Genomic DNA, 18,709 nt, shown 5'->3' with positions numbered 1-18,709 from the left:
CATTCGGTTATCCAACATAAAGTCATCTACAATGGATAGCCGCCACGCCACACCTCTTTCCCATGAAATTGCTGTTTTGACGCTGAGGATATACCGGGGAGGCATTTCCTATTCCTTGTAAGCACTCAAGAGAGAACTTCACCGTGTTCCAGCGATGTTGCAGTCCTCATCACGAGGCCGTGTCCTGGGCCATTGCTAGCCAAGCTGTAGGAGAATCAAAATTACTGAGATGGCAAGATCTCAGTTGTGAAGCTATATGAAGCAGACCACGAAAGACACGTCCTTTAGAACTCCATATCGTCATCGTCATCTTGCGTAGCGTCATATCCACCATTGGCCATATCTTCTGCCATCTGTTCTCTCCGCGCTTGCTCCTTTGATGCGCCAATCTTCCTGTGAAGTAGAAAATTTAAGGTTAGCAATGAGAACTATGTTCTGTTCCAGTAAGGTGAATGGATAGCGTACCTTAGTCCATCGACAACACCAGCAATGAACCCCCTTCCCTCACCAACCTCCATCGCCCCGACACCGGTTAATGCTACCCCGCCCCCACCAGTGGAGGCAACATCTAGCATGTCCACACCCGATCTTATCTTAGCTGTTCGCACCTCGCGCAGCTCTTTCAAGAGCCTCCGGGTCTGGTCTGGGTCCACCAAGTCATCACTAGCGGCGTCAAGAAGCATCGTTCCAACCTCTAGCCAGTGAAATGGCAGCGACGGAGGCTCGCCAGATGGGACATGGTCCTGCACGACATTCTGGGGTAGGAATGGCGGTGCTGGGTAGTACCGTCCGCCATCGGGGGTATAGCGAGGTACGGCGACAGGTCGTTGTCCACGATCCCGAAGGCTTGGCTGGCCTGGTAGTGGCGGTGGCGGGGAGAATGCATGCTGATACTCATGGTGTTGGGTTTCAATTTCGAGGATGAGGGAAAGAGATTCTGGATGGAGCCATGGTGGAGGAAGGATATTTGCGCGACGTTGGCGTTTGAGAAGGAGAGCCAGCCAAAGGGGTAGAGAAGCGCGTCGGGGCGGCAGAAGAGGCTCAACAGGGCCCTGATCCATTATGTTAGATTTATGTAGCCCTCCAAGTAGACTGAATATTGACTTGGTATATTCGTTCTTCTATCAATACTGCCCCGCCGCCTTTTCTCAATCACTTGGCTTTTTTTTTCTTGATATACATGATTCAGATGGGTAGGAAACTTATTCATCAATACAACATGGGTACAGAACAATACACTTACACCGAGAAGCTCCAATCCCTCCAAGCGTTGACGAGGAAGGATGGTGACCATCTCCATCTCAGCCAGAAAGGATATCTCCGGGGGCGTAATGCCCCGCGGGAGGGGAAAGGCCATTGGCCGTCAAGATTTCACAGAATATGGGGGGAACAGCTTATCGGGATGCACGAGACTTAGCGACCGTTGTTCATATCATTAAAAACACTCAGTAATGGAGGCAAAGATGATCGTCACAGCGTCTAGACCATGGATAAAGCTGGGGATATAGAATTGACCAATGCGGTGGGTGTTTGTTCTGTTTGCAAATTTTAATGTTTCTCCGCGGTCAATTTATTTAATTTGTTAGTTACTTAAATTGAAGGTAGTGACTTCATGATCCCACTCCTTTACTTTAATTCCAGTTCCATGGTCAATTGGTCCAAATCGATACTATGAGTGCCGCTCAACCTCAGTCGGGCCTGGCTCTTGCCGCCCGCTATGCGGTTCCTTTTGTTTTGTTGTCGATACCTATATGGATGAATCGGGTCAATGCCGTGGTTCCGGAGCCGTATTTGGATGAAGCTTTCCATATTCCCCAAGCTCAAGCATATTGGCATCACAAATGGACGCACTGGGACCCGAAAATCACCACTCCCCCTGGCCTCTATCTCTGGTCGTACCTTCTTTGCGCTGGTGCGCTTTTGCTTCGAGGCTCTCCGATAGAGCTCAATGCGGAAGCACTTCGTTCAACCAATGTTGCAGCTGCCGCCATCTTCCTACCCTTGAGACTGCAGACCTTGCTAGATAGGTTACGGAAAGAACGCAATACACGGCCATCCGGCTCATGGCTAAGCCATACTGTGCTGAATATCTGTCTCTTTCCGCCGTTGTTCTTCTTTTCGGGCCTCTACTATACCGATATCCTTGCCCTGTTGGTTGTAATTGAGGCGTACAACTGGGACCTTAGAAGGTCGACTCCAAATGTCTCTCCTGGTCACTCTGTTGTGTTCATTCTTCTGGGAGTGGCTGCGCTGGCCTTTAGACAGACCAACATCTTCTGGGTCGCGGTTTTCTTCGGCGGATTGCAAGTCATCCGGACATTGCGGAAATCTTCCAAGACATGTCAGTCGTCGAATGCTGCAGATATTGTCAAAGGAGGCTTCAAAAATGAATTGTATGACCCGCAGGTGTCAGAGGCCTCGTTGGCGGGTGGGTTACCTTCTTTGTCTCCTGTTATGTAAGTTGCTAATGGAGCTCTAGATTATTTCAAAACCGCCCTTTCCCTCTGTTCTGCTTTGCTTGGTAACTTGGGTCAGGTTGCTATCTCCTCAATCCCGTATGTTCTTATTCTTGCGGCCTTCGGAGGCTTTGTATTGTGGAATAATGGGGTTGTCTTGGGTAAGTTCAACAATGATCTACTTGTAATTGGTGTCTCATAAATCTACTAGGACATAAAGAATACCATACTGCGGGCTTGCATCTGCCTCAGATGTTGTATATTTGGCCTTATATCTTCTTCTTCTCGTGGCCTATCCTGATTCCGCCTGCTGTCAATACGATTCTTCCCAAGGCTTCTCTGCCTAGGTTTATGCACTATGGCTTTTCGGAAAAGCAGAAGGGTATCCCAAAGATTTTGACGATTCTCGCGATCGTCCCTGTTATGCTGGTCACCGTCCACTACAACACTATCGTTCACCCCTTCACACTCGCCGACAACCGTCATTATATCTTCTACGTCTTTCGCCTTCTCCTCCGGATTCATCCGGCTGTCAAATATGTCGCGACTATTGTTTACTTCCTCTGCGGTTGGGCGGTTATCTCCGCCTTTGGCTTTTCGACTACCACACCGCCGCCTCGATTCATTCAAGCTCCACAGCCAGCGCCGGCCTCCCAGCCATCTGTTCGGAAAGGTCAAAAGGCTCAAAAACAGACCGGCAACAAAAGGCAGCCTTCCAAGAAAGTCACCCAGCCCCCCAAAACAGAGCAGATCACACCAGAAGCCTTCGCAAAGATCCAAGAGGCGATCAAGCAACGCCAACTGCAACAACTGGATGCACCACGAGTAAGCTTTGTCCTTGTCTGGCTTATCGCTACGACTCTCTCGCTTATCACTGCGCCCCTGGTTGAGCCACGATACTTCATAATCCCTTGGGTAATGTGGCGACTGCATCTTCCACGCCAACCCCCGCCGCTTGTTTACCGGGAGCAGCGTCCTCGGGATGCGAAAGAAGCACTCCATGCAAAGATCGCAACCAACTTTCCACTATTCCTGGAAACCTTCTGGTTCCTGGTCATCAACGTTGTGACCGGATACATCTTTCTCTATAATGGTTTCGAGTGGCCTCAGGAGCCTGGAAAGATCCAACGGTTCATGTGGTGATGATCACTTTGATCTCTTTGCCTTCTTTGATTGTTTTATTATTAATTGCAAGCAGCTTCGGGCTGTGGATTATAGAATAGAGAAAGCCTTTGTAATTTTATGGTGCTGTATATTAGAAATTTTATTCCTTTGTGAATAGCGTCAATAGTAGGTGTGCGCTATTCAGCCAGGACACCTGCTTGCCACCTAATCTATAAAGAATTTCTTTTACCACCGGAATAGAACATCATAATATCTGTCTATCTTACTATACTACAAAGTGTGCTTTTAAGTCTTGTTTTGTTTTGAGTATAAGACACGTATTCTAAGCAATGATTTTATTTAAGATATAAACTACTAAGTATTTACTCCAGGATTATAGATAAAGAACTATCCATAGTGACCTCCCTAATTTCACTATTTTTCTGAAATTCCTACTAGATTGAGTACAGACTGGGTTGTAAGTACTAAGTAGGGGCCATAGTACCTAGTTAGGGGTACCAATACCTAAGCTCAGCTTAAGGGGCGCCGTTTGAGAATAGGACATCTCAAAAAAAAAGTTATAGAGCCTCCACGCGGGATTGAACCACGGACCTCTTGATTACAACTGTTTTAACGGTTAGTTTACACTGATTTATCAATATTAATACGACGGGATCACATACGTCAAGCGCTCTACCACTGAGCTATAGAGGCATATATGAAATTAGTAAGCAGTCAGCTACATTCTTACTGTACTTGCATAGACCATCTTATTCTACTTGCTGAGAGTAATTGGGCTTTATACTTTAAAAAGTCGAAAATATTGAACTATATTCTAGGGATTTCTAGTACCATCATCTACAAAAGTATATCCGAATACACAGTTTTGCAGGTAAACACTAGTTATTATACTTTATCGGTAAGTACGTACAATAACTCGAAGTATTGACCAAGGCGGTGCCAGTATACGTCTGGACACAATTACAGTGTTTTCATGTAAATCACTAGATCTTCTAGAAGAAGATAGTAGTTCCCTGAATGCAATATCTATGTGCATATTGTTCCCGATTACAAGCAGTAGTGAAGTTAATATTTATGACCTGAATCTACTCCAGTCCTCTTCACTGTCCTATTCTACCCCATCCTTTGCCTACTTCTCTCGCCCTTACCCATAAGCTCTCCAATATGAAAAGCTTCGTTTCGTCTCGAATCATACCATCTACCCAGTTTCTACTTCTTGCCATGAACAAAACAACTCAAGAATATTAACATAACCCGATTACAATTTACCACCAAGAATAGTCATCAACACCCCGACAAGTCCCCATGACGAACAAGCACAAAAAAAAAAAAAAAAGAACACATAATTCATGTCAACATAAACAGGTCATGTGGCACTCACCTGCCAAAGAAGATAAAAACCTACGGTAGACCTTTTTTCTCCCTTAGCTTCACGGCTTCGCGCACGCTATTACTAAGTGTACGGGATCAAAGATAACTGGCAAAATGTGACCATCCCAGCAATCTGCTCAGAGACGATAATTTTATCGGGTCCCTCACCTGATTTGTTTCTTCTTGGGACATTTCAGTCAGTTTCTTCCTGAGCGTCTCGCAAGGGTGATCTGAGGGGTCGGGAGGTTTTCTGATCAATGATGATGTTTGCGGTTTATGCCTCCCGGAACTGAATGTACTTGGTGGTGATGCACTGGTACATGATTATAAGGGATTTCTTGAGATCAAGGGTGCTTTTGGAAGAGTAGGTTATTGTGAGATGGTATCGAGGGGAGTGAGGGAGGGAGATGTTGGGGAGATGGGCTATGGGCAAGTTTTATGTCTATTTGTCTCTGCTTTGTCTTTATGGAGGAAGGGTGCTTGTATGCTGGCTTTAGTGAGGGAAGGTATTCATCTTTTGGGAGGTTCAGAAGCCTTAGTTTATAGAGAGGGCAGGAAAAGATTCGTGCGGCAAAAAGAGTATACGGTTGGTAGGGCTTGGTGTATACCTTGGGATGGAAGTGAGGAAAAATAGGTTATTAGGTAGACACTACAGTTTACAGCGTACAGATGCGAGCACTCAAGCTAGAAATGATGTCCTAAAAACAATACATTTTGATATCACAGATAATGCTCGAACAGTATGGTTATAAGATGCGTCTGTCAATCCACTCCAGAGTACTGGGGAAGTAAATCAAAATAAGTAGTTTACTTGAAAGCTCAAGCTTATTCATCTCACCTCAATCATTATATATATTGATAGTGGTGAGCTATAGATATTCCACTAAGATGGACTGTGACATCCAACGAGAGTCCTGGCCCCTGAACGGGTAGTATATAGGTATCTTCAAGTACTAGTCGAGTCTAGAAACCAGGTACTAGTGCAGTGAGTGGCGACAGACCACATACGAGCAAGACCAGAAAGAACCGAATGTCCATCCTACACTATTCTAGAAATTATAATCTAATATATTATCCAACGTCTCCCCCCCCCATGCCACTACATAGAGCATCCACCTCCTCTATCCCAAGACTTGGCATGACGTGTGGCCTGAGGCTCCTTACATTTCATCATCCGCCGTATCAACAAATATCAACAACCTCCTGGCCACACATCCAACCTCACTCATGCCCTAAATATACAACAATGGCTAGCGAACATCCCGCAAAGCGCATAAAATTATCCTCCAGTGCCCCAGCAGAAACCAACCAGAACCACCCTGAATCCACAGAGGAAAGTTCCCACATCCAAGGGTTGGAATCACTCCGCCGATCCATTACACCCCCATCTCCATCATCCCGATCTCAAAGGAGATCCCAATCCCAATCTGCCCCACCTCAACCTGCCAAAGATGCAGAAGAAAAAGAAGAATGTGAAAGCACCCAGACACCGCGGGTGATACCCTCCCCTTTCCAACTCACCCACATCCGCGATCTAGCCGCGTCCTCAGGGAATAATGTGGATACGGTTCGATTACGCGATATTCTTGGGGATCCGATGATCCGTGAGTGCTGGCAGTTTAATTATCTGCATGATGTAGATTTTATCATGAGTCAGTTTGATGAAGATGTAAGGCGTTTGGTGAAGGTGAAGGTTGTGCATGGGTCTTGGAAGAGGGATGCGCCTAATCGGGTGCGGATTGATGTATGCCCTAATGATTACATCTAGTCTGCTTCTACATTGCGGACTATGGCGGGTGGACTGATAAGTAATTCAGGAAGCGTGTTCTCGGTATCCGAATGTGGAAGCTATTGTTGCTTATATGCCGGAAGCTTTTGGGACGCACCATTCTAAGATGATGATTCTGCTTAGACATGATGATCTTGCGCAGTATGTATTTCTCTTTTTCTCTTGGTTGTGAGGTCATCCTGATTAACTGTGTTAGGGTTGTTATTCATACTGCTAATATGATCCCCGGTGACTGGGCCAATATGTGCCAGGCGGTCTGGAGATCTCCTCTTCTGCCCCTGCAAAGGACAGATGATCGGGGAGAAGACCTAACCTTAGGCAGTGGTGCACGGTTTAAAAGAGACCTACTGGCATACCTGAATGAGTATGGGCCTAAAAAGACAGGTCCGTTGGTCGAACAACTTAGGAAGTACGATTTTGGAGCTATTCGTGCCGCTCTGGTGGCTAGTGTGCCTTCGAAGCAGAAGATCAACGATCTCGACTCGCAGAAGAAAACACTATGGGGTTGGCCGGCGTTGAAGGATATCATGCGCCACATCCCTCCAGCTCAGGAGAGCAGTAAGGCTACTACACCACATATTGTTACTCAGGTATGTCCAACTGCATCAACATACCGCATACACTGCATGCTCATACGCGTAGATATCCTCCGTTGCTACGCTTGGCCAGACTGATAAGTGGCTGAAAGATGTCCTATTTGCATCCCTTTCGCCAAAATCGACATCTACTCGGCAACCCAAATACTCTATCATTTTCCCTACGGCCGATGAAATCCGCCGGTCCCTGAACGGCTACGGCTCCGGTGGATCAATCCACATGAAACTCCAAAGCCCAGCGCAGCAAAAGCAACTGCAGTACATGCGGCCATACCTTCGACATTGGGCGGGCGACCATGATACGGCAGAGCCGAGTCATACATTCAAGCAAGACGCAGGCCGTCGTCGAGCCGCACCACATATCAAAACATATGTCCGTTTCTCGGATGCAGAGAAAATGGACACCATCGACTGGGCAATGGTCACATCAGCAAACCTCTCCACACAGGCATGGGGAGCAGTCGTCAACGCTTCAGGGGAGGTGAGGATCTGTAGCTGGGAAATAGGAGTCATCGTATGGCCTCAACTATACGTCAAGGACACCGAGTCAGCCACCATGGTCCCCAGTTTCAAAAGAGATACTCCCGAATCCCTCGAAAACAAAGACAACGAAACAACAACAGACACAGTAATCGGCCTGCGTATGCCCTACGGCCTCCCCCTAACACCCTACACAGCCCACGACACGCCCTGGTGTGCAACAGCGCAACACCTCGAGCCAGACTGGCTCGGCCAAACATGGACCCTCGACTAGCCCCGCATGCTACCAAAAGCACAAATACAAGCCACTCATACACTACAATCAAACGAACCAAAATCTGTATATGCACTAGAAGCATGTAGATAACAGCAAAAGGCAGTAATCTAACATTCGTTCGTAACTCGTCACCAAGCCCATAGTATCCAAGTTCATATTCCTCCCTAGTTAAACACAATCAAGCCAAACACTTATTCGCGGGTGCCGTACGTCTCGATGGCTTCGCTAACCTTCTGGATGTAAGAAGCCTGGGCCTTCTGTTCGCTGATGTGGCTGATCTCCTTCCAGGCGTTGTACTTGTACTTCGACTAGAGACAAAAGAAACACCCGTCAGTCACCATCCTCATAGAAAAAAGAAAGACAAAGAAAACTCACCTCGAGCTGGTAGAACGAAGGTTCAGCAGGGGTCTCGTTCCTGGCCCGCTTGAAGTACTTGTAGAACTAATCAATCACCATCAGCACCGGCTTCAACCAACCCTAGAGAGACAGAGGGACATACGTTCAGCATCTCGGTCGAACCAGGCTCCTTGGCCAGCATCTTAACAAGCTTAGTCGCGAACTCGAAACCAGCCTTCAGAGCATCAGCCAGAGGGCCTTCGACCTTGGCGTCATCACCGCCGGCGAGGACGGCCTCAACGGCGGCCTTGAGAAGATCGACGTTGATGCCGGAGGCAGCGGACTGGAGCTCGGCGAACTTAGCACCAGACTGGGCGTAGCTCAGGTTTTCGAGGAAGGCGTCGATGGACATGTTGAATTGATTTGGGAGGGTGGGTTCTGTGGTGATGATGGAGGTGTTTTGAATGGAGAGAAGGTGAGGCTTTTGTTGTTTTTGGGTGAGGGGAGTGAAAAGTGGGGGGGGGATTTTGTTTGCGTTTTGGTGGGGTAATTTATTGGTGACTTGTTTGTTGGGGACTCACATGGTTGGTACACCTGATTTTGTTTTGTTCTGTTTTTCTTTTTCTTTCTTGTTAGCCGATTGGTTGTATAGGGAGAGTTTATTACTTGTGAATATTAATCCTTCTGGTCATATGTGGTTGGAGGTGATATATTCATGTCAGGTATTCATATTGTCAACATTCCCAAACGCCACTATGCAAAGCAAAAAGGGTACTCGTCGCTACAACACACACATATATATATAGCTAAAACAACAAGTACAGACCAAAAACGAAAAAAAAAAAAGAGAGAGAGAGAAAGTAATAGGATAGAAGGCACAATTCCACTACCAATCTACAGCCCAGCCGTTCTTGTTCAGGAACTCCTCGCACGCCGCTTTGAGCGCATAGTTCGGCCGCAGGTCGTTGACCGTCATAGACGTCCGAGTAATCGGGTCGACGCCGGCCTGCTCAACGTACTTCTGGATACCGATGCGGTCAAAGCTGGTCCCAGACGGGGTAATAACGGGGTCGTGCATGATCTCGAAGGTGATACCATCGACTAGATAATCGGGTACGACCTGCCACACAACGTTAGCACAGTATCACCGCAGTACTACCATAGTCATTCCGAGTGTGGTAGATAGACTTACTCTCTCCTGAATATCCCCCTTGGACGCGATCCGGAAAGCATCTCTCACATTCTGCGTATGCTTCTCCGCATCCTCACGGAGCGCCTTCTGATCCTCGACAAACCCAATCTGTCCAATCTCCTCCCGATCCAACTTCCCCTGCAATTCCGCCAGTGCCCGGTTCAAATCCGACTCAATCAAGACCTCCACACTCGCCAACGTCGAACTCATCTCCCGCAGCCGCGCCGTCTCCTTCTGCGCCCAGATCTGCTGCTTCGCGCGCAGAACCGCCTTGGACAGATTCTCCGTCTGGACGTTCTTCGCCGCCAGACTCGCCCGGTACGCATCGATAGCCACCTCATACGCCTCCTGCGGACGCTGCAGTCCCAACAGCGCCTGCGCCAGGTACCAGCAGCTCTTCAGGCTGGAGGCGCTCTTGGGCCCGTACAGACTAATCGCAGCGCGCGCATCCTGTTCCACGCCTGCCCATTTCTCGAGCCGTATCCGAGTCAGAGCGCGGTTCGTAAAGAACGTCGGTTCGCGCGGATTCTTGTGAATTCTGTGCCACGCTGGCGATTAGCCTGGGGATTGTGGTCTTGTTTTCAGACATATAGATATAAGAGGTTCTTTGTTTCTTTCTTTCTTTCGTTCTTTCTTTCTTTTTTTTTATCCTTGTTCTTGAAAAATGATGCACATAACTGAGTAAAATCAATAAAACTCACGCTTGCGAATACAGCTCCTCGGCACCATTGTAATCGCCCTCCTTGAAGAGCTGGTTACCCTTCTCCTTCAATTCAAACGCCATCGTCTAAATCGTATCACTTGATTCAAGATATAACCAAAAATGGGAAAGCCCGTTTTTTCTTCGATATCCAATTTGCGATGCGCCTTTCCTGTTACTTTTTTTTTGGGGAAGTTGAATTACAAAGCGACTATCGGCCAAATTAGAGTGGGGCGCTCCACACGGTGTCCGCAACTAAGTGAATTCCTGGGACGGAACTAAAGATAGAAAAGAACAGAATTATATAGAACCGCTTGAAAGGAGTGATCCGACGGTGACGATGATGGCAAGACGTTGGACGCGGAGGTGGTCGCTGACACTAGGAATCTACCTGGTATTGTCGGGGTCTTTGTGTGCTATAGGTATAGACCGAGCGGGATGCCAGTTAACCTGTTTCTGAAACACGTTATTAGTTGTTATAGGTCCCGGACGGTCTCAGCCCAATGGTTGACGAGGATGCGTGGCCGAGCGATAAGGCTGACTGTGTTCGGTCTGTGTGACCGGGTGAAGAATGGAAACGAGAAGGGGAGGGTATGTAAGTATCCATGATTAATGAGTGGGATTTGTTCGTCGCTGTTTCTTGAAATCGAAGGTGATCGATGCTCGAAGAAGGATGGCGGAGACATCGGATCAGTCAGCAGCGTTTTTTTTTTTTCCTGGAGCACGTACGGACTAACTCTTTATGGAACTATGTATGGGTGTCGGGTGGATATTTCATTGTTTCGGAACTACTTGTATCAAGATTTAGATTCAAAAGGTCATTAGAGATAGGATAGCGGTACGGTTCGAAAAGATGATATTCATTCTATCCTAACCCTACGGCCTAGTAACTAGTAACCAGGATGGAGTAAAACAAACATGGGAAATTCGGCCAGCCAAATTCATTCCAATCGCTTCGTGGTATCGTGGACGTATTTTGTGAATGCAATATTATAAACAAAGGCTTATGGAGCCATCCACCCTGATCAGGATGCCCGTCCAGTCGCTCGGAAGAGGTATAAGAACACAGTGTAAGGGAGAACTCGGGAGAACTCGTCGGATGCCTCCACCAAGCGGGTTTCGCTGATCTAATGACGCGCTATGAGCGCCGTCGTTAAGATGCCGTCAGAGACAGGCGATCCGTTCGCTCGTGCATCATGGTTTGAAGTGTCATTATTAGAGGATCTACTGAGCCTTGGCGAATTCGGCCTCGTAGTCGGAGATAGCCTGGACCTTGGCAGCAGAGGCGCTCTTGGGGTCGAAGCGGTAGGTAACCCACTCGTTGGCGAGCTTCTTAGCGAGTTCAATGCCAATGACACGCTGACCGAAGCAGAGGACGTGGGCATCGTTGCTCAGAATAGCACGCTCGACAGAGAAGGAGTCGTGGGCAGTGACGGCACGGATGCCGGGAACTTTGTTGGCAGCGATGGCAACACCCAGACCCGTACCGCAGATGAAGAGACCACGGTCCGCCTTACCCTCCTTGATAAGCTTAGCACCGGCGACGGCGGGGTGAGGATAGGCAGTCTTGTCGGAGGTTGAGTTAACACCGACATCATCGACGGACTCGACCAGAGGGTTCTTCTGGAGGGCAGCCTTGAGAGTCTCCTTGTAGGGTTGGCCAGCCTCGTCACAGGCCATGACAATGCGAAGTGGCTTCAGATCGGCAGACATTTTGATAATGGAGAGAGATAAGGGTCAATTGACTTCTCTACTTCTAGTTCAGAATTGGGAGAAAGAGAGATTGGATGAGAGAAGGAGATCTAAGGAAATTTGTCTTTGGTGATTTGGAAATGATGGGAGACCGACGACAGGAATCATGGATCCTTATATAGTTTGGAAAGTCAGTCAGTCAGCCCCCCCTCCATTATGTCCCCGGGTCAAACTAGGTTTCTAGCTCTTCCTTCTAAATCTGGGGGAGGTTGCGCAGCGGGTGCCTCTCAATCGAACCAAACCTCGGCGACTGGACCCAGTGTATTGATTGGGCTAAAGCATAGGGAATTGATTGCCCGTGCTTTTCTCTTTCGCTACGCATCACTCTCTCCAAGAGACCTCCCCACCACAACAGGGTTCAAAGGACGACGGGGCATACAGGACGATGTCTGGTTCCAACTGCCCCACGGGTGGCGTCATAGCTTTACATGGGTATGATGGAGGGATCGGAAACGGAACTCCTGGAACTAAAATAGCCTGCGTGGCTTATGAGGTGAATACTAGAGGTTGAATGATCCAATCATTTACCCGATCGAAGTTATACTTAGCAGGCAGTGATTCGGATCTTTTAGGGAACAATCACTTTCTATTTGGTCGCCAAAGCTTCCTTAATAACAACTATGTAGGTATGTATGTACTGACTACTCTGCATAAGCTCGCAGAAGTTAATATCTATCCGGCCATGGCGCCGCCACCTCCGTTTTCTCGTACGAAGTCAAAGAGAGAGTGTGGGTGTCCTTACATTATGCGATCCTCTATCAATTGAACTACTACTCCGTACAATGAATTGCAATCCTTCCGATGTCTCGTGGGGCGGGTTTTAGATGGCTGCAGCCCGTGTGACCAATAGCATTCCATCCACTACCCCCGATCCGGTTTAGCCGAGAGCCTAAGGTCGTAGTTTCCTATCAAAAACTGCCATGGAACGGAACCAAATCAAACCACCAACCCTGTGTGTATTAAGCGGGATTATCTGGCCTTTTTCGAGGGTGTTGAGAAACCTCCCGTCTGCATGTTAGAGTTCTGCCAGGGGTGTTCAACAATATCCTCTGCGAAAAAAAAAAAAAAAAAAAAGCGCCTCCAATTCTCTCAACATAGTCCCTGACGATATGGCACTGCGCAACGTCAATGCGCTTGAAGAATCCTTTGGAGACATGTTCGCTCGTACTATTGAATAGTAGTGGGTTCCCCACAGGGGCTCTACTCTGGGGTATCTCTAATTGTTGGACCATACCGACAGGTGGCTGCGACAACTCGGTATCCACGGATTGTAAGGACTGTTGCGGACCCTCCCAAAGAAGTAAAGTCCAGGAGAGTCCGGCAAGGGACTGTACTTTCGGATTGGTTAATAAAATGGAGACCATTTTCGTAACAACGTGCATAGACTAATGTAGCCAGAGATAGAATTGAATTCAGCACCGTACCAAAGGTACGAATGACGGTGGGCACCTTCACAGTAACGATTCACGACTTCGCTTGGCTTAGTGCAGGATACCTGCGTGTATCTGCTTGGCACTAGTGGTCGTCGAAAAATCGAACCCAGCACATGATAATCGAAATTTGAATTCCAGACCCTCAGATTACCTGGCGGGATTCCCAAGTGTAGATATATAGAGGTCATGTGTACCTCTCGTCTCCATAAAAAAAAATCCTCAGTCAAGCTATTGAGCATACCCAAGGGCGCAGGAGATCTCGCATGTCCTAAAGAGGAGCTCCCGAAAGGATTGGAGCAGAATAGGCCCGGCTCGGCTCTCTCGAAGGTTGCACTTGCATCGTTTCCACTGCACTGGGGGGACTCCACCTTTCGAACCAAACCCAATTCATCTATTGGTGGCCCACAGCCATCCGATCGACCATAACGTCCTTAGGCCGCGAGGCATCAAGGGTGCCAGAACAGGGAATTTCAGCAAAGTCAGCAAACAGGCTCTCTCGCAAACTTACCGCATGAGGATTGGTCCCTCGTGTAAAATTACCGTCACTCGTCGAACCGGGAGGTCCATGCGGTACTCGGAATGCACGCAACGGTACATCCCATCCATGGCTTTCGGTATCGTTCCATACAGGCGGCTTGGATGCCTCAATTTCCACTTCAACTAAAACTCACGGCTTGGCCTCATATCGGAACGACCGGTCGTTACGAGAGTTTCATAATCAGTTCCAGTGACCCCTCCTGGACTCACCCTCACCCCGCCAACAGTTATTATGGCCGCCAACGTCCCTCCTCAGAGTCCTCGTGCCAAATGGCACTGGGGTATACGCTTCCAAGTGTATATCACCCCCTCCAGGCCTCCATAATATAAAGATATACCCTACATATGACATCTCGCGCTTCCATGATCTGACAGGGCACATCCCCATAGTTGGTCCACAAAATCTCTCACTTTCAGCCAGTGATATCACCCACCGGGGGATGCATTCGCGTGGGACGATCGACTGTCTCCTCTTTCTGTCGCTGGGTAAGCCCACTTGGTTACCGAAATTCATGTTTTAGTCCCAGACTTTCGTCCGCTCACAGCCGCAGTTGGCCTCAGGCGCCTTTCAATTAGGTCCAAATCAACTGAACTCTCTGGACGACGACCAACCCAAAAGACTCCCACGTCTCGCACTGACTGAGTTGATTGGCAGAAGTCCCCTCAGTTCAACATCATCTCCCTGCCATCTTCGTGTTTCGGAGATTTGTTCTACTTCCGCCCAACAAATATACTCGTACTTTTGGTTCCCCGTCTACAGGAACGACTCTCTTTCCGTGTCGCCTAAAGTGGAGCTCTAGCGTCGCGGCGGTTATCTCAGGAATCACACCAGAGTGGTCCTCTATATCCAACCCTCCAAAGAATTACGAGTCGCCCATCCCAGCGTTGCGTGCGAAAGCAAAACTAGCGGCTCACAACCGACCAGGATTTCCGGTGAACCTTAGGAAAGCGAAAGAAAAAAAGAAAACCATATTCAGAACAAAATGGCCTCCACGGAGCAAACATACCCGGTGCTACCCAGCACCTTACTCATCATCTCCCTAAAGATGTACTTTACACCCACCCGAACACTAGATTATCTCCGTGCCCTCCTCGACCCCAAAAATGACATTGTCCGGCCAGAGAACCGCTCCAAGCTCCTGTTGGCCTTGATTCCCGACTTCCTGACCATCTACCCCAGCAGCGAGATCATCAAAAACTATGAATCCAGCCTAGCCCCTCAGGAAGCCAAGACCCTACCACCCCCGTTCCTCCTGGGCGCCCAGGACTGCTTCTGGGAGCCGCTGGGCGCCTACACCGGGGAAGTATCCCCACTCGCCCTCCGCTCCATGGGTGTCTCCATCGTCGAACTAGGCCACGCTGAGCGCCGCTCCATCTTCGGCGAAACAGACGACCAGACAGGCCGCAAGGCCGCCGCGGCCTCCGCGCATGGTATGGTGCCGCTCGTCTGCATTGGCGAGGTCACAGCGCCAGGCCCTGTAGCGTCCCAGGCCGTCGGGCTCGCCGTACGCGAGTGCGAGGTGCAAGTCCGCGCAGTCCTGAAGGCCATCCCCGCCCATGCGCCTGTGATCTTCGCCTATGAGCCTGTGTGGGCGATAGGGAAACCAAAACCGGCTGGAGTCGACCACATTTCTGCCGTTGTGGATGGTATCAAGGCGGTGATTGGGGAGCGTCCTGGTGACGTCCGTATTTTGTATGGGGGAAGTGCCGGGCCGGGCCTGTGGGGCGCGGGCGGTCTGGGGAAAGCCGTTGATGGCATGTTTCTGGGGAGATTCGCCCATGAGATCGACGGTGTGCGGAAGGTGGTCAGGGAAGTTGAGGAGACGTTGAACGTTGCTTGAAATCTTTTTTTCTTTTCTTCTTTTTTCTTTCTCCCTTCATAGTAATGCGTTTTCATTGTATGAATTGCATATGCATATCATAGAGGGACGAAAGTCATGGTTCTGCGGTCGGGTGACGATGTATACGAGCTTAGATTGTTTGGCCCTTTTATTACCTCTGTTCTCTTCTATTAATTTTACCTTGTCCCTTGCTTAGGGTACATGTGGATATTCGGTTGACGAATTCGGATGCTCCTTCATTAGGTCTAGACTCAAAACGTTGGGGGCGTAGAAAGTTCAAATGAAAAACATATATTTCTAGCTTTTATAGAATGAATGTGAACGACTGCCGAATACTATTTACACGCGCTTTCCTCAAAAACGGCCACTCCCATTTAGAAACTTTCTAAGCTTTCTTCTCCTCGCGCATCTCCTGCTTTACACGAGTCACAGTGCCGACACCACCAAACACAACGCCCGTATACATCATAGCAACGGAGGCACCAGCATCAAGGACGGCCTGAGCCTGCTTGCCGTTGGTGATACCTCCCGAAGCGAAGATGACTTTACGGGGGAACTGGTTAGTGGGGTTAGGCGTTTCCACTGGAGGAACGTTTTCCGAGTCAGGTTCCGCCTGGACCAGTTTCGTAGTAGCCTCTTGGGCAGCTTCGGCGAGTTCCGGGGTAACGGGCGCTTGGTCAAGGAGAGCTCTGTACCGAGCTACCAGGGCCACTGTGCGGTCGAAGAGTTGAGGGCCAGAGTAACCGCCGGTCTCTTTCAGGGTGCTCTGTTCTTTCGAGGGGAGAGGTACGCCCTTCGGCAGAGGTTCAGGACGGCGGTTAGTTGTGTTTCCCACAATTACACCATCGACGCCAGAGCCCTGGACTGCGGCGCAAATGCCAGAGACTTGTTCGTCTGCATCCTCATCGGGGCTGACCTTGACCATAACATATGGCTTGGTTTTGCGGTCGACGCTCTTTGCTGCGCCGACGACAGCCTTCAGGATGGCGGTAAGAGGGGCAGTCGCCTGGAGATCACGCAGGCCGGGGGTGTTCGGGCTCGAAACGTTCACCACAAGAATATCGGCGTATTTGGCCACCCGGTCAACGCAGTACACATAGTCACGCTTGATGGCTTCGATGTCGGCATCTGGGGTAACCTTGTTCTTTGCGACCTGAACAGCGAGGAGTCGTCCTGGCCGGAGACTGCCTGGGGGGACACCAGCTTCGCCGTTCAGGACACGCTCCTCAGCCAGGTCGTGCAATCCGAATCCATGGGCGTATGCGTAGTCGCGGACTCTCTGTTGCAGAACAGCTGCCATATGGTCGGCGCCCTTGGAGTTGAGACCGTATCGGTTGATCATAGCTTTTTGGGATGTGATCCGGAAGACACGAGGTCGGGGGTTTCCTTCTTGTGGTAGCGGAGTGGTACCACCCACTTCAACGATTCCAGGTCCGATCTCAAAGAGAGGGTCCGGGATATCGGCGTGCTTGTCAAGTCCAGCGGAAATACCAATCGGGTTGGCAAGGGTGTATCCGAAGACCTAAAAATACAATTGATCAATTTGAACCCTTCTAAAACTCCAAGAAAAAGACATACCTCGGTCGCGAGGACGCCATCACCGTCCTGGTTACCTCGTTCTCTAGGATGAAGTCCAAGCTTGTAAAGATTCTTCAACGCATCCACACCAATATGGTGCGCATCCTCCGCATCAGGGCACAACAGCCGAATCAGAGGCACCACGCCATACCGATGAACACTAGCCCTAGTATCCGTTCCATACACGAAGCCAACTAAAAGGGTAAGAGCCAAAGAAGTACCAATCACGGTCCTCCGGAGTCCCCGGCCTGCCTTCTTGGGCACCTCCTTCACGGCCTCCGTTGCCTCTGCGGCAGTATCCGAGGCATACCTCAAGTTTGCTTGCCGAAACACAGGCTGTCTGTGGAGGACTGACGGTCGCTGAGAACAGCGGAGAGAAGTAATTGCGCGGGCTCTAGGTCCTGCAGACCTGAAGGCAATGTTAATTGACTTAGATGCCATATTTACTATTGGATGATCCTAGGAGAATTCAACTATTGTCAAGATATTTGGTTCTTAATGGACCTACGAATGGTTAGCGGCTCCATATTAGGAATGCGCTCAACGACATAATCTTGAAGCATTGATTGAAGAAGAAACAAAAATAAAATAAAAAAAATAATAACACCAGTTCAGCATAACATAGGACTTGAAATCGTATCCATATGCAGAACTTCCATAACCTGGAGCATCGGACCACATGAACCGACGAACCCCCACCGATGACGATACCGAGCTTTGAAGAACAATCAATTGAAGGGGATAATCGACACAACTCACCACTTGAACAGGTCAATTGCAAACTACTAAGTTAGGCAGATAAGTGAAAAGCAATATAAGCTTTCCCAAGCCACGCAGACAAGCCAATCCTCCACGAGACTACACTCGAGGATGGTGCTGGAGCAATTCTTCAAGTTCACTTTTGTTTCTTGCGTTAACGGAAGTGAAGGGCGGTCAGATAATTCCTGGCAGAATGTTGAACTGATGTAATATGGGCGGTGTAGAAAACACTATAAATGTCCAAGAAGATGTTCTATAGTTTTGTAGAGACAACATGATCCCTTCGAAGCCGTTAGCCACTTTGACTCGGGGTGAAGGAACACATGAAGCCATTGGCACGGCTAAAGGAGGAGTTTATTATAGCTACGGGCCAAAACCCTGGTAGTTATCTTTCTTGGAGCTCAATATTTGCTAGATTATGCATGACTGTATTCTGTTCGAGTCATAGTATTCAGTGCCAGTATTAGCTTATCTGCGTTGGTGCGAA

General features: G+C 48.8%; 10 protein-coding genes and 1 non-coding gene across 11 annotated transcripts; 5 read left to right on the top strand and 6 right to left on the bottom strand.

Moving 5' to 3' along the window:
- Positions 1-23: 23 nt before the first annotated feature.
- Positions 24-1,463, bottom strand: psf2 (DNA replication protein PSF2). The gene is made up of 3 exons (XM_032055222.1): positions 1,244-1,463; positions 466-1,052; positions 24-393 (listed from the first exon to the last, which is right to left on the bottom strand). The coding sequence occupies exons 1-3, from the start codon at positions 1,355-1,357 to the stop codon at positions 285-287; spliced, it is 810 nt and encodes a 269-aa protein (XP_031911083.1). The 5' UTR covers positions 1,358-1,463; the 3' UTR covers positions 24-284.
- A 208-nt stretch (positions 1,464-1,671) lies between these two features.
- Positions 1,672-3,599, top strand: alg10 (dolichyl-P-Glc:Glc(2)Man(9)GlcNAc(2)-PP-dolichol alpha-1,2- glucosyltransferase; the record flags this gene model as incomplete). The annotated part of the gene is made up of 3 exons (XM_032060441.1): positions 1,672-2,428; positions 2,480-2,617; positions 2,668-3,599. 3 exons carry the CDS (start codon positions 1,672-1,674, stop codon positions 3,597-3,599), a joined length of 1,827 nt encoding a protein of 608 aa, XP_031911082.1.
- Positions 3,600-4,144: 545 nt separating this feature from the next.
- Positions 4,145-4,274, bottom strand: BDV38DRAFT_t171. Its single transcript has one exon. It is a non-coding gene; the product is annotated as a tRNA-Ile (tRNA).
- Positions 4,275-6,198: 1,924 nt separating this feature from the next.
- BDV38DRAFT_285219 (tyrosyl-DNA phosphodiesterase 1) lies at positions 6,199-8,091 on the top strand (the record flags this gene model as incomplete). The annotated part of the gene is made up of 4 exons (XM_032060440.1): positions 6,199-6,696; positions 6,770-6,882; positions 6,938-7,331; positions 7,384-8,091. 4 exons carry the CDS (start codon positions 6,199-6,201, stop codon positions 8,089-8,091), a joined length of 1,713 nt encoding a protein of 570 aa, XP_031911081.1.
- Positions 8,092-8,188: 97 nt separating this feature from the next.
- BDV38DRAFT_144069 (acyl CoA binding protein-domain-containing protein) lies at positions 8,189-9,063 on the bottom strand. The gene is made up of 3 exons (XM_032051490.1): positions 8,594-9,063; positions 8,470-8,535; positions 8,189-8,402 (listed from the first exon to the last, which is right to left on the bottom strand). Exons 1-3 carry the CDS (start codon positions 8,840-8,842, stop codon positions 8,286-8,288), a joined length of 432 nt encoding a protein of 143 aa, XP_031911080.1. The 5' UTR covers positions 8,843-9,063; the 3' UTR covers positions 8,189-8,285.
- Positions 9,064-9,316: 253 nt separating this feature from the next.
- On the bottom strand, positions 9,317-10,351 carry BDV38DRAFT_273061 (putative U-box domain protein; the record flags this gene model as incomplete). Its single annotated transcript, XM_032057605.1, has 3 exons — positions 9,317-9,550; positions 9,623-10,160; positions 10,320-10,351. 3 exons carry the CDS (start codon positions 10,349-10,351, stop codon positions 9,317-9,319), a joined length of 804 nt encoding a protein of 267 aa, XP_031911079.1.
- A 995-nt stretch (positions 10,352-11,346) lies between these two features.
- Positions 11,347-12,132, bottom strand: BDV38DRAFT_144066 (RpiB/LacA/LacB family sugar-phosphate isomerase). Its single transcript, XM_032051489.1, has one exon. It carries the CDS (start codon positions 12,033-12,035, stop codon positions 11,547-11,549), a length of 489 nt encoding a protein of 162 aa, XP_031911078.1. The 5' UTR covers positions 12,036-12,132; the 3' UTR covers positions 11,347-11,546.
- Positions 12,133-13,128: 996 nt separating this feature from the next.
- BDV38DRAFT_253260 (uncharacterized protein) lies at positions 13,129-13,609 on the top strand (the record flags this gene model as incomplete). Its single annotated transcript, XM_032055221.1, has 1 exon — positions 13,129-13,609. A coding segment is annotated over exon 1 (256 nt), but the record flags the coding sequence as incomplete, so codon positions are not given.
- A 125-nt stretch (positions 13,610-13,734) lies between these two features.
- On the top strand, positions 13,735-14,936 carry BDV38DRAFT_144014 (uncharacterized protein). Its single transcript, XM_032051487.1, has 3 exons — positions 13,735-14,341; positions 14,435-14,530; positions 14,596-14,936. Exons 1-3 carry the CDS (start codon positions 14,087-14,089, stop codon positions 14,842-14,844), a joined length of 600 nt encoding a protein of 199 aa, XP_031911076.1. The 5' UTR covers positions 13,735-14,086; the 3' UTR covers positions 14,845-14,936.
- Positions 14,734-16,221, top strand: BDV38DRAFT_144008 (triose-phosphate isomerase). Its single transcript, XM_032051486.1, has one exon. It carries the CDS (start codon positions 15,028-15,030, stop codon positions 15,883-15,885), a length of 858 nt encoding a protein of 285 aa, XP_031911075.1. The 5' UTR covers positions 14,734-15,027; the 3' UTR covers positions 15,886-16,221.
- A 1-nt stretch (position 16,222) lies between these two features.
- BDV38DRAFT_144045 (dihydroorotate dehydrogenase 2) lies at positions 16,223-18,277 on the bottom strand. The gene is made up of 3 exons (XM_032051488.1): positions 18,223-18,277; positions 17,464-17,967; positions 16,223-17,407 (listed from the first exon to the last, which is right to left on the bottom strand). Exons 2-3 carry the CDS (start codon positions 17,902-17,904, stop codon positions 16,271-16,273), a joined length of 1,578 nt encoding a protein of 525 aa, XP_031911074.1. The 5' UTR covers positions 17,905-17,967; positions 18,223-18,277; the 3' UTR covers positions 16,223-16,270.
- Between the last annotated feature and the right edge of the window lie 432 nt (positions 18,278-18,709).

Source organism: Aspergillus pseudotamarii (genome assembly GCF_009193445.1).
Source record: "Aspergillus pseudotamarii strain CBS 117625 unplaced genomic scaffold BDV38scaffold_47, whole genome shotgun sequence".
Classification (NCBI taxonomy): Eukaryota; Fungi; Ascomycota; class Eurotiomycetes; order Eurotiales; family Aspergillaceae; genus Aspergillus; species Aspergillus pseudotamarii.
The sequence above is the reverse complement of the archived record's forward strand: the minus strand, read 5'-3'. Positions and strand labels throughout refer to the sequence as shown.

Excerpts from the sequence above, each read along its gene's own strand:
- psf2 (XM_032055222.1), bottom strand. The coding sequence starts at position 1,357 with ATGGCCTTTCCCCTCCCGCGGGGCATTACGCCCCCGGAGATATCCTTT. Across the intron at positions 1,053-1,243 it reads AGGGATTGGAGCTTCTCGGT|GGCCCTGTTGAGCCTCTTCT; the intron begins GTAAGTGTATTG and ends ATAATGGATCAG. Across the intron at positions 394-465 it reads GGTGTTGTCGATGGACTAAG|GAAGATTGGCGCATCAAAGG; the intron begins GTACGCTATCCA and ends TCTACTTCACAG.
- BDV38DRAFT_144014 (XM_032051487.1), top strand. The coding sequence starts at position 14,087 with ATGCACGCAACGGTACATCCCATCCATGGCTTTCGGTATCGTTCCATA. Across the intron at positions 14,342-14,434 it reads TGGGGTATACGCTTCCAAGT|TTGGTCCACAAAATCTCTCA; the intron begins GTATATCACCCC and ends ACATCCCCATAG. Across the intron at positions 14,531-14,595 it reads TCTCCTCTTTCTGTCGCTGG|TTGGCCTCAGGCGCCTTTCA; the intron begins GTAAGCCCACTT and ends TCACAGCCGCAG.
- BDV38DRAFT_144008 (XM_032051486.1), top strand. The coding sequence starts at position 15,028 with ATGGCCTCCACGGAGCAAACATACCCGGTGCTACCCAGCACCTTACTC.
- BDV38DRAFT_144069 (XM_032051490.1), bottom strand. The coding sequence starts at position 8,842 with ATGTCCATCGACGCCTTCCTCGAAAACCTGAGCTACGCCCAGTCTGGT. Across the intron at positions 8,536-8,593 it reads GTTCGACCGAGATGCTGAAC|TTCTACAAGTACTTCAAGCG; the intron begins GTATGTCCCTCT and ends GTGATTGATTAG. Across the intron at positions 8,403-8,469 it reads CTTCGTTCTACCAGCTCGAG|TCGAAGTACAAGTACAACGC; the intron begins GTGAGTTTTCTT and ends TTTTGTCTCTAG.
- BDV38DRAFT_144045 (XM_032051488.1), bottom strand. The coding sequence starts at position 17,904 with ATGGCATCTAAGTCAATTAACATTGCCTTCAGGTCTGCAGGACCTAGA. Across the intron at positions 17,408-17,463 it reads ATGGCGTCCTCGCGACCGAG|GTCTTCGGATACACCCTTGC; the intron begins GTATGTCTTTTT and ends TTGTATTTTTAG.
- BDV38DRAFT_144066 (XM_032051489.1), bottom strand. The coding sequence starts at position 12,035 with ATGTCTGCCGATCTGAAGCCACTTCGCATTGTCATGGCCTGTGACGAG.